This window comes from Phascolarctos cinereus, unplaced genomic scaffold (assembly GCF_003287225.1).
Source record: "Phascolarctos cinereus isolate Bilbo 61053 unplaced genomic scaffold, phaCin_HiC Scaffold_8;HRSCAF=390, whole genome shotgun sequence".
Taxonomy (NCBI): Eukaryota; Metazoa; Chordata; class Mammalia; order Diprotodontia; family Phascolarctidae; genus Phascolarctos; species Phascolarctos cinereus.
Window position 1 is genome coordinate 55,524,681 of NW_027556291.1, and position 16,209 is coordinate 55,540,889.

Below are 16,209 nucleotides of genomic sequence, written 5' to 3' on the forward strand. Positions count from 1 at the left end.
TGTCTACTTATGCTAGCCATAGTCCTTGCCCTCAAGGAATTTACAACCTAGACAGGAAAATAAGTGACACGTCTATGTTAATAAAATCTCATGGCTGGAAGGAGCCTTGGACAATTCATGTAGTTTAAGCTCTACCTGAGGCATGAATCTCCTCTCTAACATTCTAGACATTCGGCCTCTACTTGAACATCTTCAAGGATGGGGAACTCAGTACCTCCTAACGTAGTCCAAATCCATTGTTGGACAGCTCCAATTGTTCATTATTATCAATAATAATAATAGCATTTATGTCAAATTTACTATGTGCCAGGCACTGTGCTAAGCACTTTATAAATATTACCTCATTTGATCCTCACAACAATCCAGGGAGATAGGTGCAATTATTATCCTCATTTACAGTTGAGGAAACTGAGGCAAACAGATTTTTAAGTGACTTGCCTATTGAGATCTTTCTTATGCCAAGCCCAAATCTTCTGTAAAATGGAGATAATATTTGTGCTATCTACCTCTGAAACATTTACTCCAGAATACAGAACAAGTCCAATATTCCTTCCACCTGAGAATCCTTGAAAACAGCTATCTGCCTGCCCTCCCTGCCCCAAGCCTTCTCTTCTGCAGGCTAAATATTCCCAGTTCCTTCAACTAATCCTTGTACAGCACGGTTTTTAAGTCCACTCCCTCTCCCAATGATCCTTTAAAACTATTTGCAGCAACTAGTACAAAGCAGTAGAAATTGTGGTGCTGATGGTGGTGGTGGGGGAGGAGATATAACATGTAGGAAAAGGTTCAGGGAAGGGAACAGTAACACATAGCCTTTTCGTAGTTGAGAATATAATCACTTTGTCATCATCAACCTGAAGAATTTCCTATATATGTCCTTCAGCAAGTCACTGAACCTCCATGATCCTTCATTTCCTCTTCTATTTTAGGAGTTGGTTTGGTTAGATGACCTATGAGGTCTCTTAGGCAAGCCACTGTACTTCCCCCCAGCCTCAGTTTCCTTCTCCATAAAATGAAAAGAGCTAGAAGAGGTAGTCTCTGAATTTCCTTCCACCTCTTTAAATATGACCCTATCTGTGACCTTGGGCAAGCCCCTTCTGCTTCCTGAGCCTCAGTTTCCTCCTCTGTAAAATGAAGGTTTGGACCAGATGGCCTCTGAGATCCTTTCCAGGGCTACATTTTTGAGCCTCTGATCCTTCAAGCATCGTCTGTTTTCTCCCTGCTGCAAGCTGACTTCCTCAGCTTATCCCTAGCTGGCATTTGGGTACCTTTCCTCAGTTGAAACTGGCATACCACCTTGTGAGTGGGCGGGCAGCCACCTAAACAGATGGGCATGGATATAGGTATGCCAGAGAGCTGGTATGTGCATAAAATATGAGTAGGACCAGATGCCAAGCTAATGGTTAAGGGAATTCTCCAGTAGTTGAGTGTTTCACTGGAGAGCTGAGGTGACTTTGAGAATCAGCTCTCAACTAGGGTTTGGTGTTTTAGTGGCCTTGATCTTATAATACAAATCTTTTCCTTGGCCTGCCAATATTGTCAGCATGGTGCAAGCCAGGATTTGCCTTACACATGGACAGGATCGATGGCTACCAATATGGTGTGAATAAAGGGATACTGCAAACCCAAAACTATACCCACCCCTGCCTGCCGTGCTACCCTCTCTTCCTACCTAGCCTGAAATGACAGCCCTATAAGAGATGTTTCATTGGTCTAGACAACAAAAATGGAAGCATTAATAATAATAAAAAATCACGTTCTTTTTTCTTAGTCCCCAACTTTTAAGGATCATAGATCTAGCACTGGAAGAGACCTTAGAAATCCAATCCCTTCATTTTTCACAAGAGGAAACTGAAGCCTCTTAAGGAAATCACTTCCTCAAGGCCACTCCTAGGATCGCAGATGTAGAGCTGGAAGGATCCTCAGAGAGGCCATCTTGTCCAAACCCTTCATTTTCCTTAGAGAGGACTCAGAGAGATGAAATGTCTTACCTGAGCTCACCCCAGTCCTGAGTAACACAGCCGAGGTTCTAACCCAGGTCTCCTGACTCCAAATGTACTAGTGTTCTGGCTACATAATGAAATGCCTTATCATGGCAGCCCTATGCAGTAAGTAATACATGGATTAGGATCCCTGTTTTATAGAAAAGGACCCTGAGGTTTAGAAGGGAAAGGGATACTCAACTAGCTGAGTATCCAAGCTGAGATTTAAACCCAGGTGTCCTGATTCATTAGTCAGCCCATCTTTCCACTCCAGCATTCTGCCTTTCTAGCATGCGTTGGCCCAGCTGGTCCAGAGAAAACTTAGGAACTCTGCTAGTAATTCAGCCGTTCATCCCTTTCAGCCCAACAGTGCCCCAATAACATCAATAACAGGTCCCACGTGTGCAAATTTTTGTAATATGCATTGTGATACATACAAATTTTTGTAATGAAAAAAATTGAAAAGAAACTGAGTACTCATTGATTGGGGAACAGCTGAATAAATTATGTAGTACAAATGTAATGGGATTGTTCTGGAAGAAACAACAATTATGAGGAATTCACAGACACTGGGTTAGATGTCTTGGAACTTTGTTATAGAACGAAGTAGAGACACAACCTGAAGAAAAACAAGCCTAAAAGGCACCTGAATTCAGCTCAAAGCAATGACCAGTCTTAACTCCAGAGGCCAGTGATAGGTGTCCTTTCTCCTGGCAATGAGCTTGGGGCCTATGGGTGAGGAATAAGGCATACATTGTCAGACATGGTCACTGTGCCACATTGTTTTCCTTAAATGTACTTCTTTGTGACAAGGGTGGGTTGTAGGGTAGGGAGGGAGTATTGGGAAGTGATGATGTTTAAAAAAAAAACCCAAAAGTATCAATAAAACATTAAAAATAAACAAATCAATGAATAAATGAATGCATGATTTTTCAAAAGTGAATAGCACCTTTGTTGAAGCCAAGCTAGCACATTTTAAAATCCCACAGGTATTTTCCACAGTGTTGCCATATAATACCTCGTTCAGTCTTCACATCCACTTTAAGCATTTCTGTGGTTGAATTAATGAGAGCACTAGGGACCTGGGCCATCCACCTACCTCCCCCTCAACCCCATCCACATGACTAACCCATCTTCTCTTTCTATCATACAATCAGTAATAACAACTTTGACTCCTGTTCTTCAAGGAAGTCTTCCAGCATGTTGGTACCCCCACCCCAGGTGGAAAACTTATAGGAGGCATGATCAAGACTGGTGCATGATGGGCAAGAATTGATAGGGCAAGACCACTGGAAGGAACACCTGAGGAGATGCTATCTATCAGGGCCATTAAGAGTATTGGCCTGTGGTTCCATTACGGAGCTTTTCCTCCTAAGTCAGACAGCAGAATTTACTAGTTAATGTTGCTCGGTGGGTAGAGTGCTGGACTGACCTCAAGTGAGGAAAACCTGAGTTCCCCTTCCATCTCTAATGCTTCCATGGTGTGACCTTGCTGAGTCTAGGTTTTCTCATCTGTAAAATAGCAAATGGAGTTAGTGCTGACCTCACCAACTCGTTGCCCTGGGAGGCTTAAATGAGGTAATGTATGTAAAGAGCTTTGCAAATGTAATAAAATGCTAGATAAACATCAATTATTACTATTCTTTGTGCCACCAGGTGTGGTCTTATCACCTGGGAGTTTCCCACAATCCCTTTTGATTGGTGGAAAAGTGGTGGGGGACCTTCTGGTTGTTATTGGAGGCCTTCAGGGTTGATCCCCACTTAAGGAATTAATGGACAGCTCATGTTCTCTTTACTGACTGTTAGAGCATTCTCCTATGTGATAATCAATTTAGCCCCAGCTGTAGATTCCTTAATTGCTTGAGAGACCCCAATTGGTTTTGAAGCCAAGTGCGTAATCTAAAAAGAAACCCTGAGTTCTGGATTTGATTTGCAATCATACTCTGTTGAAGTGATTATATTTGTCGGCCGCCCTGCAAACCTAGATTTCTAAATCAGTCAGGGAATTTTTTAAATGAAGTCACTGTTCGATCTTAAAGCATTTATGCAAAGGCTCTGTTTTTTGCAATCCCATAGCAATATAAAAAATCATGTGCATTTGATTTGTGAATCAATCTACATGAGTTGGGGGGGGGGGTATGTGTGTGCTCACTCAGGATTTAGTTACTTTGACTGCCAAACATTTTCATTTGCTACAGGTGATTTGACTTACTGGTGTGCTATGTTAACATTCCTAGACATTGTCATTTCCCAAAGGGATCTTTTTACACTCCCTTTGTCAGGCTGAACTGGATAGAGACAAGTAGGACCACAAATTAGACTGCAAATGTGAAGAAAAGCAGACAGGGCCCAATGGGGTGGTTCCCACAATCAATTTTAATTGACGGGGAAAGAGTTAGGAGAGGATATGAAAACTATTCATATCCTTTAACCACTCACCTATTGGGGAATGGCTCTCTCTTCCTTTCAATTCCCTGTGTATTTATTTCAACTATCAGATTTTCCATTGGTGATATTTTATGCACATATCTCCCCACTATACAATTTCTTTTCTAATTCTACCTTCATTGATTTTATTCATGCAAAGGCTTTTAAATTTTATGTAATCAAGATAGTCTGATTTATCTTTAATGATCTCTCCTAAAGCCTTGTTTAGTTAAGAATCTTTCTCCTTCAACTTGGTTGTAAAGAGGCAACCAATCTCATTTGCCCTTAATTTGTTTAATGTTGTGGACTTTTATATTCAGGTCCTGAATCCATTTGAAGCCTATTGTGATATTTGGTGTATGACACCAATCTAAATTTAATTGCTGCCCAACTGCTTTTTCCATTTATAGTCTTGGGTTTATCAGACACTGGGTTTTAGAGTCCTTCTGTTTCTTTCTTGTCTGGTCTGATCTACTTTTCTGGGGTTGGTTTTGTGTGTGTGTGTGTGTGTGGTAATTGGGGTTAAGTGACTTGCCCACAATCACACAGCTTGGAAATATTATGTGTCTCTGAGGTCGGATTTGAACTCAGGTCCTCCTGACTCCAGGGCTGGTGCTCTATCCATTGCGCCACCTAGCTGCCCCTACTTTTCTGTTTTTAATCCATCTCAAATAGTTTTAATAACTTCTGTTTTAAAATATAGTTTGTATTTTGGTAATGCTTTGCCCCGTAGTCATTCGTTTTTTTTTTCTCATTATTTCCCTTGAGAGCCTAGATTTTGTGTTCTTCCAAATGAGTTATTATTATTTCATCTCATTCTATAGAGTATCCTGTACTAATTCGATTGCTGTAACACTAAATCTATAATTTAATTCAGTAATATTGCCATATTTATTATATTGATACCATCTAACTGGGAGCAATTAGTATTCCTCTAATCATTTGTCTCCTTTTATTTGTGTAAATAATATTTTGTACTTGCATTTAAATAGGTCTTTTTCTGTGAATGGATGAGTCAACTCCCAAATATTTTATGCATTTTTTAGTTATTTGGAATGGAATTTCTTACTGTTATTACTTCTTGGTTTGGGTTAGTATTGTAGAAAAATGCTGATCATTTTTGTGAAGGTGTTATGCATCCTGCTCATTTGCCAAAGCTATTTATTATCTTTGGTTTGGTTTCTAAAGAAGATGTCTCATTGCCCTGCTTTCACAGAAGCACAGATTTCAGCACTGGAGAGGATCTCAGTGGACATGCAGTCCAATCCAAACCTGAAATCAAGATTTTTCTTGCAACCTATCAAACAAGTGATTATCCAGCCTTTGCTTAAAGACCCAAGGAAGGGGGTCCATTCCATTTTTGACTTGCCCTAATTGTGAGGAACTTTTCCCTGAAATCAAGCCCAAATTTATCTCTTTGTAACTTCCGTCCATTCCTCCCAGTCCTTTCTCTGCATCCAACAGACTAAATCTAATGACACTTCCAGGTGATAGCCCTTCAAACACTGGTAGAGAGTGATCACATCCCACTCCACCCCACCCCCAGTCTTCTCTTCTCCAGACTAAACATCCCCAGTTCCTTCAGCTGGTCCTATTACATAGATTTGAGGCCATCACCATCCTAGTAATTTCTTATGTACTTCATACATTTTAAGATTGTCAGGATAGTTTTGAACCCTGACTCTTATTAAGCATACAAATTAATTTTCGTCATCTACAAATTTGATGAACATGCCACCATCACCTTTTTCCTGGTCATTGCTAAAAATGTTAAACAGCATGGAATAGATCATTCTACTAAAAATATCTTGCCAAGATGGAATCTAGATCATTGAATATATCAATACATTCAATATGTCTTGGGTCTTGCCAAACATTTCTAAATCCATTTAATAGTACTTAATATTAATAGTATTTAGTAGATAATAATCTAGCCCAGAAAGCATCAAACTTATGGCCCACACAAGCAGCAGCAAATCTTCCCAGTGTGGCAGAAACCAGATTAAAATGTGATTTGGAAATATATAATTAAATAAATAAAAACACAGTAGAACATAGATAATGTTAATATGTGGTTTTCTAAACCAATATGCAGCCTACAGAGATCCTTATATATAAGGTTATTGGCCCTGTTTCTATTTGAATTTAATACTATACCCCAATGACAAAATCATTCTTTCTTCCTCCTCCATTGATCCCAGTGTCCTCTACTATGCTTCCTCCCCACATGAATAGGTCTCCTAAATGTATAGTGCTACCCTCTCCCCCCCACACCCTTTTATCTTTCTTTTGAATAAGCTATATTCTCTCAGAGCCTTGTTCAAGTCATAGGTTTCATTCCACCAAGTGTCAGCGATACCTACTTGAGGTTAAATTTGCCTCATTTCATTACAGTCTGTAGTTCATCTTGCTTGTGTGTTTGTTTATAGACATCTTAGGCCAGAGGTTTAATTACTGTTGCCTTTTATGAATTTTCTCTCCTGTGAATTTCTGGGTGTCTCAGACAGCTGGTCTTCATTACAGCTGTACTCTTGGTAGCTCTGTACAGGCAGTATTCTCTCTATCTCTTCCTTTTGAAAAATTAGTCCTATCGGCCCTTGTTAGGGGAACTTCATTCCTGGTGGGAAGCTTCCCATTCCTTTATTTTGAGACCTTCCCAAGGTCTTGTATGGGCAAAGAAACAGGCATCTTTTTCAGCATCTTTTCAAGAATTTCCCTAGTTCTGCATCCATTTTTTGAAAGAGGAGGAGCAACCAAAAGTGTTTTCTGTGGCAGAGGGGAGGAAGTGTTCTCTCCACTTCATTTTTAACCATCTCCAAATAAGCATCCTAACCTAAAGTTTTCTCAAGAATCTGCTCCCGATCTACTTCCTTCACAATTCACTCAGCTGTGAGAACCCCTCTTCCTCTAATGCCTAATCTTTGAAAATACTATTTGGGGGCAGTTCTGCCCCCTGGGGTAACTAGCCAATGGTTTCTCCATCTCATCAACTTTCATTTTTCTTCCATTCTCACTAGAGGACATTTTTTTTCTTCCTTATCTGGCCTCTTAGTAGCTTGCTCTTAACTCTAATTCATTATTTACTTCTGTGGACATGCCATTTATTTCAGAAGATTTTTGGAGAGAGCTTTTGTTTAGAAAGGAGACAATGAGGTACAAAAATTAAGCCTTGGTGCCAGGGCTTCTTTTGTCTCCCTGATGTATAGAAATTCAGAGGTGATATCTCCAGTGCACTGAACATGACTAAATATTAGGAGATGTGGATTTTTTAAAGTTTTTTTTAGCTTTTTGGTTTTTTGGGTTTTTTTTTTACACACTGTAGCTTGCTTAACCTTGGGGAGTCACTTGATTTCAATAAAAGCCTGTTTCAAGATCTCTTCAATCAGGGTTTTCTCTTTCTCATTGGAAGCTCAGAGAGCAGGGCTGTTTCCTATCCAGCACCAGCTGCATGAGGCTACTTGATACAGGTGTAAGGAAAGACAAGGATGGGGCCAGAGCAAGTACCTTGTGATGAAAACACCATTCAATTCTTTCAATCATTTTTTATTCTACTTTTTTTTAAAGACAGGAATGTATGCTTAACTCCATCTGAAGGAAAACTACCCTTGAGAAACTCCATGGTATACTGCAAAAAGCACTGGATCTGAAGTCAAAGGTTATGGGTTCAAATGCTGGCCTCTGTCCTTATGACCTATGTGACCTTGAGTAAGTTCCTTCCCCTCTCGGAGCCTCAGTTTCCTTCTCTGTAAAAGGAGAGAGCTGGATTACAAGCTCCCTTCTAGATCTGGCACTCATATACTCAGATATGGAGCTGGAAGGGCTCTCTGAGGCCCTCTAATCCAAGCCTCTCATTTTACAGAGGGAGAAACTAAGGCTCAAGGAGGGGATGGGACTTGCCCAAAGTCACACAGGTGGTAAATATCAGAAACACATTTGAATCCAGAGCCTCTGACCCCAGAGCCAGTGCTTTGTTCACTGTTCCAACCTCTCATTTAAACTTACTGGTCTGGACCATGCACCCAAGGCATCTGCCAACAGCTGGTGGCAGGAAACCTCAATAGTAGTTTCAGTTCTTTGAAGGGTTGTATAAACCTCTGAAAAGTTGAATCTTCCACTGTCTTCCCCTCTCCTGTTTCTGAATAAACCTTAACTTTTGTTTAAGCTTTTAAATTTGATTAAGCATTTCATCTAAGCATTGAAAGTGGTAGTGAATTAATGAATGGATAAACATACATTTATTAAGCACTCACTGGGTGCCAAGCACTGTGCTACATGCTGGGAGGGGAGGCAGGAACAGAATACAAACTTTGTAGACAAACTTTGTTTTCATGGAGATTGCATGAGTGGTGGCCAGGAAGGGATATTCTGGTTTGGGTAAAACACAAAGGTGGTGAACAGAGTCATAGCGGGGAAGATCCAGTAACAGTGCCCATATTTATTCGACTTTGTCCCAGAACTGAAAAAAGGAGGTAGAGAGGGGAGGACACATGCCTGGTAGCTGAGTGGAAGGCAAGAAGGTGTGAAAGGTGTAAAGTAAAGCATGGCTGGGGCCAGCTAGATAGAGTAGGCCATGGGAGGCTCTTGCCCTTCAAGGGCAGTGTGGGCCCAAGGGGTGGAATCCTAAAGCTCAAAGGGTTACATCCCCCAGGGCATGGCCTCTGGTCCAGGAAGTACAGTGGTAAAGCAGCAGGCAGAGAGATAGCTGAAGTGTGGGGCAAAGTGGGAATGTAATTCAGCCCTGAGAGGATTCTTCTCCATTTAGGAAGACAAATAGCACTGCCCTCCCTCTCCTGGCTTTTCCCCTCCTAGAGAGTCAGCTAAACCCAGAAGCATAAACCCAGGAAAAGAGAGAGAACACCTGGTTGGTTTAGCCATCCCAGGAATTGAGGACCAACTCCTTCCTCCATGGTGAGAATGATTATTTAAGAGTGGTTTTACACAGTTTATACAGGAAATGCTTTAAGACTATAAGTTTCAGAGCAGGTAGCAACCTGGACTTCCTCTCTGGAAGCTCCCTACACCAATGAGATCACATACCCAGTCCCCTCCCCAAAATACAGTTTACATATGATCTGTAGGAGGTAAAACAATCATTCAGTTTGGTGAGAGATGGGATTTATTTAAACTGGAGGGTAAGATCATGTTTGGTTGAGTATATATGTACATGTAGATACACACATACACATATATACACACATTATATACCTCCATATATATATATATATATATATATATATATATATATATATATATATATAGATGTGTATATGTATATGTCTATACATATTTATACGTGTATATATTTATATGTAAACACACACACATCTATCCTCATAGCCCAAATAAAAGAGCTTGAGTCACAAACAAGATGTTCCATAGGCTTATAAGAGATTTGGGTAGAATCCCCATACTGCTTTGGGGACAAAAATTCACTTGGCTGCAAGGATATTCATGTATCCACATGTCAGAGAGGTTAGGTAACTTGCCCAGGGTCATACAGTATTTGAGGCTAAATTTGACCTCAGTTCTTCCTGACTGCAGGTCCCACACTCAATCTCCTTTGCCACCTAGCTGCCATGTCTTACTGACTGCAAGGCCAGAATGATGCCATGCTACCCCAATTAATCAAATGCATATATTGTGTGCCTGGCCCTGTGAAGGGTACTAGAGATAAAAAGACAAAGGTGAGCAGAGTCCTGCCCTCAAGGAGCTTACACGTTAGTAGAGGAGACAATATTTTTATACATAGGTACATACCATACATACAGAGTAGATGGAGGGTAACCTCATAGGGAAAGGCTCTAGTAGCTTAGGCTCAGAGGAGACCTTCCCCTCTGAGGTTACCTTCCATCTACTCAGTTTCCTCATCAATAAAATGGGGATAATAATAGCATCTGCCTTTCAGGATTGTTGTGAGGATCAAATGAGAAAATGTGTATAAAGTGCTTTGCAAACCTTAACATGCTGTGGACATGCTAGCTATTATCACTAGTTCTCTGATCCTGGCAAGTTCTTTCATCTCTTTGCCTCAGTTTCCTCATCTGTAAAATGAGCCCAATAACCGTGATACTCACTTTACAGAGTTGCTGTGAGGAACAGATCATGTTAAGTGCTTTGCAGACCTTAAAGTGCCATCTAAATGCTGGTTGCTATGGTTATTACCCTTTTTTATTTAGGAGGAAACTGAGGTTCTGAGATAGGCCAGGGTCCAAAAGTCTGTCGGTGGCAAAGCCAAAAGGCAGGCCTCTCACCTCCTACTTTGGTGTTCTCTCCACTGCACTGCTGCCTCTCCAGCAGTGGCTGCCAACCTAGCCATAGAAATGAAGCATCTCTCCTAGCTAGGTACATATGTGTGTTCCCCACCTCCTCCCTGCCCCTACCCCCAGTAGAATGTGAGCTTCTTGAGGGCAGACCATCCTTCACTTATTTTTGTTTGCCTGACACGTAGTAGGTGCTTAATAAATGCTTGCTGGTCCATTAGTAATTGCCGTTTGTACCATGCCAAGAAAAAGGAAACAACTACCATTAGTAATTAACCATTCTTTCATATCAGTAATAAACAACTGAGAACAAAGTGGTGGGAAAGCAGCAGCCAGACTGAGGAGAGGTCTGTTAAAGAGAGTGTTGGGCACATGCTGAGCTGGGCACAGGGGGTGTGGGAGGTGCTTTAGAAGCAGAAACAATCCAAGAGGAGCTAATGGGTTTTCCTCTAGCCTGAGAAGGGAGACTGAGGGGAGTTAGCTGGTTGGTGCGCCTTCCTGCAGGCCAGGGGTGGGGAACCTGAGGCCTTCAGGCCACTTGTAGCCTTAAGGCCACAGGTTCCCCACCCCTGTTGAAAGCAAAAGAGAAAGAGGAAATTGTGATGTTCTAAGAATTGAATTAGAAATAACTTGATTACTGCCTGGAATTTGTAGTGGTTTTCCAAGAGGTCTCATCATCATTTAGCAAATGAAGATGGGGTCACCTCCAATTTTGACTTTTCATTTTGAGCAGCCCTTTCCCGTCTGTCAGCAGTAATCAAAACCCATTTCTCCATTTCTCCCTTCCTTTCTCTTTTCCTTCTTCCCTCTCTTACCCACAGGTAAACCTCTCAACATCCCATGCAAAGCCTTCTTTGGATTCAGCGGTGAGTCAGGACCAATGATCTACTGGATGAAAGGAGAGAAGTTTATCGAAGAGCTGGCAGGCCACATTAGAGAAGGTGAAATCAGGTACTGGACTGGAATTGTTTGTGCTATTAATTTTGGGGGCTATTAAGGGAATAAAGTGCCATCGACAAACTGATGCAATGCGGATGACTCCCTCTCATCTCCAGCCCGATAGATTCTGGTGAGCGCAGGAGAGCTGAGGAGGAGAATGACCTCCAAAAGTTATCTCATGTGCTAAGGCACCAGGATGGGCCAGCCTCTGCCCAGCAGGTCCTTTGAATCCCCTGGTGCCCAAATCGCTGGACTCTTGCCAAGGGATGCTGCTACTGCTACTCCTCCACCCACAGGATGAGTCTTTGATGCCCGAGTTTCTCCATGGTGGGAGAGGGGGAGCAGTGCCTAGGCACTTCTGAGAAGAGGCTTTCTCTGTCTGCACTGCAGGCTGGGAGAGGTCTGATGTTCTGCAAAAAAATCTGCCAATAAATGTAGCCCTTGATGAGCAGTATTCCTTCCCAGCCCCAGTACCCAGTTTTAAATGTTGAACCTTTCAGTTCATTTTCTTCCCACACCTCTCTTTTTTTTTTTCGCACGAAGCAATCAGGGTTAAGTGACTTGTCCAGGGTCACACAGCTAGTGAGTATCCTGTGTCTGAGGCCAGATTTGAACTCAGGTCCTCCTGACTCCAGGGTGAGTGCTCTATCCACTGCACCACCTAGCTGCCCCTCCCCACACCTCTTAAAGCCAGTCCCTCTCAGGCATAGCCAGGAACTTAATAAGACTTAGAAAGAACCTTCCAAATTATATAGTCTATTGCTCTCATTTTACAATTGAGGAAACTGAGGCCCAGAGAGTAAAGAGACTAGCACAAGGTCACACATAGGACCTCAGAAATCATCTAGAGCAGGGCTTCTTAAACTTTTTCCACTGGGGACCCCATTTTGTTTTGGCCACATTTGTTGGCCATTGCGTGGCCCAAGGGCACGCACACTGCAAAGTGTGCATACTTTGTGTTCAGAACCAAGCCTGTGGTAAAGTTCTGTGATGCAACATGGACAGGCACTACCAGAAACACCTAGGATTCATTATGTGTTTGTTTTTTAATTAATTTTGGTCGTTTCGTGTTCAGAAATTTTTTACTGTTGCCAAATTTTTTGCGACTCCACGTGGGGTCACAACTTGCAGTTTAAGAAGCACTGATCTAGACCAACCCTCTCATTTTACAGTTGAGGAAACTGAGGCCCAGAGAAAAGTGACTTGTCCAAGTCACTTCTTGAATACTTGGAACTCCTGTTACACAGGTAATAAATGCCAGAAACAGAATTCAAACTCAGGTCCTCTGACTCCAAAGCCAATACTTTTTCCACTGTGCCACACTGCAGGAAATCACTATTTTTCCAAGCCCATTTAGTTTTCGCTTGACTATACGCAGAGTGTTAAATGGCAGGGTGAAAACTGGGCCCTTGGTCTGGTAGAGAGTCCTTTGGCCTCAAGATGGTGATGGGGAACAGTTGTAATAACATTAAGGTGCTTATCCTCATCAACGGTCTTCCCTGCAGGAGCCTATCAGGCCTTCAAGAGTACTGTACTGGGTTAAAAGGCATTCTCATGGTCCCCCTACCTGAGAGGTCATAATGCCAAAGAAACAAGCCCTGGTTATCTATCAAGACCCTCATCATTCTTTCCCATAATCCCTAAGCTCTCCCCTCCAATACATATGCCATGAGGCAGAGTGCCGACATATTAGATTCCTTCAAAGTTCCACTTAAAATACTTGTCCACAGTGATGTCTTCCCTTCATTACTAACACAACCCAGACTCTCCTTTCATACCTGTATTATTTCTTCTCCTTACATGAGGTCACACCCCATCAAGTTGTCCTTAATTCTGCACTTCTTAACACACAAATTTCATTCCTTCTGGCCTGGTAATTGAAGATAGGTAGGGTAACCTTTAGGCTGGTGAGAAGCAGATGAGCTTAAATTCTATGTTATAATTTGGAAAAGAGAGGAGCGCAGGGCTCATCAGCATGAAGAACTCCATGTGTAGAAATTCCCACCACCCACACAAATCAGCAACTTGTCAAGGCAGTTTAGCTGCTCAGGAGCTAGAGCTCTGGACCTGGGATAAGGAAAACTCCAAGAAGTCAAGGCCTGCCTCAGATGCTTACTGGTTGTATGACCGCTGGCAAGTCATTAAACCTCTCTCAACTTCCAATTTCCTCATCTGTAAAACAGGCAAAATAATAGCACCTACCTCCTAGGATTATTGTGAGATCAAATGAGATAATACTTGTAAAGCACTTTGCAGGTCTTAAAATGCTATATAAATGTGTTCTACTACTACTACTACTACTAGAAGGAAGTAACTCAAAGGAGAAAGATATCATCAGAGACTGAAGGAGGTGGGATATGACCAAGAGCTTGAGAGACGTATAGAATTTAAATGGGCAAAAAAGGAGAGAGAAGGGCATTCCTAGTGGGGGGAAGCGGAGGGACTCATGGTTGGCATGAGCCAAAAAAAAAAAAACAAAACCCAGTCTGGTAGAGGTCAAACTGTAAAGGGTCTTAAAAGCCAAGATCAAGTGGGTGGAGTTTTATCCAGTAATCAGAAGAGCCATGGAAGGTTTTTCACCAGAGGAGTGAAATGACAAAAGCAGTGTCTTAGGATCAGTCATTTTGTGGTCAAATAGAGAATGGCCTGGAAGGGAGTGAGACTCAAGGCAGAGAGACCAGTTTTAAGGCTGAAATATTGCAATAATCCATGAATGTGCTGATGTAGGTAGGCCTAAAATAAAGTGGTTGTAGGGGAAAGGGGAAACAGGCATTTATTAAGTGCCTACTATGTGCCAAGTGCATTACAAATCTTGTCTCCTTTGATCCTCACAACAACCCTGGGAGGAAAGTACTATTATTCTATCATTTTTATAGTCAGGGAAACTAAGGCACAGAGAGATGAAGAGACTGGCCCTGAGTCAGACAGCTAGTAAGTATCTGAGACCAGATTTGAACTTAGATCTTCCCAGCTCCAGTGCTGTATTCACATCATTCACCTCAATGGGAGTGATCAAGAGAGCTGAAAGGATGTGGTAATTAATTGACTAAGAGGGGTGAAGGAGAGGGATAAGTCAAGGGTAATTCCAAAATCTTGAGTTTAGGTCACTGGTAAAATAATAATACTATAGAAAAGTCTGGATGGAAAACTATTTTGGGAGGAAGAGGAGTCTGGTTTTAACTATTGTTGAATTTCACACTCAAGCAGGACCGAGAAGAGAGCCCAGGCCTAGGCCCAGAGTTCTGGGCCAAAAGGAGAAAAAAAGAAATCAATGACAGAGAAAGTTTAAGGAGTATTAAATACTGCAGAGATATCAAGGAGAGTGAAGGCTGAAGAAAATGATATATAAAGAAAAGAGAAGGGAAGCTCCCATCAAAACCCTAAGTTAGTGGTGATCACATTCATCAGCTTTTATTCATGTAGCTTTCCTTTTACCTTGATCATTCTTTAAAGGACATTCTAAATTTCACAGTATAAACCAGATAATGCTATAAGAGTGATTTCTCTGGTCAATGGCCAATCACTTATAGTGCAGACCCTGGCCAACAATCTAACAGATGGAGACACAGGCTGTCATGAGGGGAAATGGAGGAAAGAGTGTGACCCCAGCTCCACTATTGGAAAAGCATCACAAAATTTTGGCCTTAAGCAACATCTTCATCCATAAGAAAGAACACCCCCATATCCCATTTTAATTGGGCATAGTACTTGGGGCAATTTATCCATTTTGCTGTTAATGTATTTTAATTCAAACTCTTGAACTCAGATGACCAAATATGTTAATAATGCAGTGATTTTTCATCACCAAAACTCATCTCTATCAATTTCCCCTTCTCATCACAGCCTCTCCTGAGCCTCATATGAATCAGCTTATTTTTTTTTGTCATTTTAAGAGATATCTCAACCTAGTCTCATTCTCTCTATGGTCTTCATTAAGCCAATTATACATTAACAGACCTTCATGCCAGCTGATGTCTCTTATTCGATGAATGTTCTTGGACATTTGGGACATTAGTGAAACAGTAGAAAAGACACATGGGCCTACTTCACATTCTGTGCTGTGAGACCATTGACTAGGACCAGCTGATAGTTCCATCTTGATTAATTCTTTTAAATAGAAAGGTCAAACAACCACTGTTGTGATTAGGGGTTGACAAGGACCCAGTCCTGCAGGAAGCTGAGGGGGCATAGGGTGGCATAACAACTTAACATCCATAAGCTTCTAGAAATACTCTCCCCATAGTATGGGTCTTAGAACCAGAAATGCGTGGAATCCCTCCCTTCACTGGTTGAAGACAGGATATCATAAGACAAAAAGTTTAGAGCTCAAAAGAATCTTAGATACCACTGATTACAATCCCCTCATTCTACATATGAGGAAACTGAGGCCCAGAATGGTTAATTGACTTGCCCAAGGCAATACATCTATCTAAGTATCTAAGGCAAGATTAAAACTCAGGATTCCTTGAGACTATGGCAGGCAAGCTTGCCCCTACACTATACTGCCACTGAAGTTAAACCTAGGAAGCTTCTATTTTCTCAAGCAACAGAAGATGTCACAACTTTTGGGGTCTATATGTTATTGCCCCAGAAAAAAAAAA

At 41.6% G+C, this 16,209-nt stretch overlaps 1 protein-coding gene across 1 annotated transcript in view; it reads left to right on the forward strand.

The window, feature by feature from the left end:
• Nucleotides 1-16,209, forward strand: part of IL1RAPL2 (interleukin 1 receptor accessory protein like 2) — a 206,348-nt gene that overhangs the window by 146,323 nt on the left and 43,816 nt on the right. Inside the window, exon 2 of the mRNA XM_020975137.2 lies at nucleotides 11,491-11,620. Within this exon, the coding sequence (XP_020830796.1) occupies nucleotides 11,550-11,620 (71 nt within the window). The 5' untranslated portion in view covers nucleotides 11,491-11,549. The remainder of the gene's footprint in view (nucleotides 1-11,490; nucleotides 11,621-16,209) is intronic.